General features: G+C 37.4%; 1 protein-coding gene across 1 annotated transcript; it reads right to left on the bottom strand.

Annotated features, from left to right (window-relative positions):
- Nucleotides 1–392: 392 nt before the first annotated feature.
- On the bottom strand, nucleotides 393–2,006 carry LOC142528353 (protein NRT1/ PTR FAMILY 8.1-like). The gene is made up of 4 exons (XM_075633394.1): nucleotides 1,816–2,006; nucleotides 1,356–1,577; nucleotides 889–1,106; nucleotides 393–605 (listed from the first exon to the last, which is right to left on the bottom strand). The coding sequence occupies exons 2-4, from the start codon at nucleotides 1,525–1,527 to the stop codon at nucleotides 393–395; spliced, it is 603 nt and encodes a 200-aa protein (XP_075489509.1). The 5' UTR covers nucleotides 1,528–1,577; nucleotides 1,816–2,006.
- Nucleotides 2,007–2,956: the final 950 nt, after the last annotated feature.

The raw sequence follows: 2,956 nt of genomic DNA, 5'->3' as shown, positions 1-2,956 counted from the left end.
ATAAATGGAGGGAAAATATTGTTTAGTTAGTGTATTTTAAATTTTAGAGCCTTACCTATCCTTTAAATAATTTAGTGAATTAACACATTAATTATGAAACCTAAATGAACTTATTTCCTACTTACCTCAAGTTACTTAAATAATTCCTTAAATTAACTTATTAGCTAGATAAAATAAATTCTGGGAATGATTTCTAAATCTTAAATTTTATCTCAAAACTCCAACTCCAGTCCGGCCTCACTGAATTAACTGAAAAGATAAAATTTAAACTACTGCATAAAATAATTAGATTTAAAAGGAAAGAATAAATACTCATGCAATAATAATAAAAATCATTTTACTTTAAATGCTAGAAATTATGCATGACTTATACGTAGTCTGATTTACGGGTTTTACACAAACTCTTTGTATATGTGTGAGTGATTGTGCTGATCGGCCCCAAAGGAGGAAACGCATGGCTTGATCCCACCAGTCCCAAGTGCTACAAGGTAAAGTGCTACGAAGCAAATAACAGCTTGCATTTTTGACGCGTAACAGTTGTCGTTTCCATGGCAAGTTGGTTTTAGGCCTGGGACTGATGCCGATAATGTCAGCAACGTCATCCCCTGCATTTGAGATTCAAAAATAGACGTCACTTTTTCTCAGTTCCTTTTTTACACCTATATCAGTAAGTTCAATCCAAGGATAAAGCATAAACCTACCCTGCATATGATGACATTATACAATCTAACCATTTCCCTGTACCGTACCCGTCGAGATTCAAGAAAAACGGTTTCTTTTTGTTTTAAAAGCAAAGCATGACTATGAATCAAAATTTACTGGCCCCTCGAATTTCAACCATGACAATGATTCTGCAACATCTAACTAGCAGAATCACTAAAAACTTACAATAACATAAATGGTAGAAAAGCATGCTATTGTCCAGTATCTTCCAAGATATGCATCAGCCACAAAGGCTCCAATGAGTGGTGTGATATAGCACGTTCCCGACCAATTCGTCACATTGTTGGAAGCAGTTGTGCTGTGTTGGCCAAGTCTTTTCTTGAAATAAAACACTAGATTGGAGCTCATGCCATAGTATGCTAATCTTTCACAGCACTCATTTCCTGCCACCCCAAGTTAAAAACATTACTAGACAATTTTTTCATGCAGAACATTTAAAAGCATAACGAAGCCGTGTACCGACCCAATTGGAATCAACTTGGGGGACGAAAGCCGCAATTTTAAAAGAATTAAATAAAAAATTCATCGCCCTTTTTCCAGAAAACGGACGAGGCTTGGGTTATATTGACTTTTAAATACAAGAAATTTCAAAACATTTTCATGGCTTTCAAGATTATTGTTGTTATCAGTACCTAAAATGTAAGGACAGGCTCTCCATGTTCCAGTTTCAGTCTTTTTGGCAGGGTTACCACGATAATCCACAGTCCCATCTGTAGTGATCAAATTACCTTCTTCCACGGCAGGGTTACCAGTACCACGATAATCCACAGTCCCATCTGTAGTCATCAAACTATATTCTTCCATAGCTAATTCAAAGAACTGAGTTCTGTCAACTGTTCTGCTCAATAATACTACTAAAGCACAGACAAATAACAAAAGACAAAGGAATACTCCAAAAGTAATCAAATTGCCGAATTGGGATCTTGAATCAACCAAAGAACCATTCGTCAACAATATTTAACAGAAAAATTATCAGCAAAAATACAAAAAGAAGCGTAAGCACTATGCGTCATCATTCATAGAACAATCAAATACTTGTGGGAAACTTGTAGCCTTCTCAAGAAAAAGAAATCAAGTTAACGAAATACATACTTGGGAAGCTCCACAGTTTTTGAAAGGCGTAACCAAATTACGGATTGGATGATGCCATCTGTGCCTGGAAGCTCATGAATATAAAAATAAAGGCTGACTTGTTGACTGTGGACTAAGAGATCTGGGAGCCTTGAAAAGAATCCAAGAGAGCGGAGGACTAGCAGTGTGAACGCTGGAAGCTCTCTGCATAAAGTGGTCACACAAGGGCTTGTGCTCTCAACTAGCTGATTTCTTCATGCTAACTGCCCATGCTTTGAATCCTCTTCCAAAGCTCTTGTTTGATCTTCAAGATGTTGTGTTTATAGGCTCCAACACTGGTATATACGTTAGACACAAGAATATGACCGTTTGGAAATTTTATGTACTGTTTCTGGAATTGCAACGGTTAAATTCGGCTTGCTGGACATTTTCCCGACTGGTCATTCAGTTCAACTGGTTCAGTTTCAGTTGGTCAGCAGCTGGTTCAGTTCAACTGGTCAGCAGCTGGTTCAGTTCAGTTGGTCTGGTTCAACTGGTCTTCAGCTGGTGTGCTGAAATCAGCCTAGCTAATTTCAGTTTGTGCAGAACCTGTAACTTCATCGTCATTTATCAGCATTTTAAGCTTCAATTCAGACTTTGAATTCTGAAGATAATTTGTAGATCATCGTCTTATCTTTTCAACGCATACTGAATTGCCTCATTTGGATAACTGGGCTGAGAGATATGACCAAAATACCGCAACTGCTCAAACCCAACTGATTGCTGTTTTCGTGTGATCAGTTCGGTACTTAAACGATCAGTTAGACCATGATAACATCCGATTTTGCCAAACTGACGTGAAATATGATTTGTTCCAAATTGAGTTTTCTGATAAGTCCATTTGGCGGATTGGCATTTTGATCATTCAGTTGACCGATATCATCAAAATAGCGAAACTTGCCAGAAATTCAGTTTGTGCAGAATTCAGTTTCGGCTTGCTTCTTGTTTTAATAACTTCACACTTGAGTAAATATGTTAGAAACACAATAACAAGTTTTGTTAACATCAAAATCAAGATTGTGAACTTGAAAAGTTCCAACATATATCAAATTCTGGCATCGGCAACACAATCAAATCGGCATACACTTGGTGGCCCTGCAGTTCCAGATCGATGTCTCTGACC

This window comes from Primulina tabacum, chromosome 16, assembly GCF_025594145.1.
Source record: "Primulina tabacum isolate GXHZ01 chromosome 16, ASM2559414v2, whole genome shotgun sequence".
Taxonomy (NCBI): Eukaryota; Viridiplantae; Streptophyta; class Magnoliopsida; order Lamiales; family Gesneriaceae; genus Primulina; species Primulina tabacum.
This window is presented reverse-complemented; position numbering and strand designations above follow the sequence as displayed.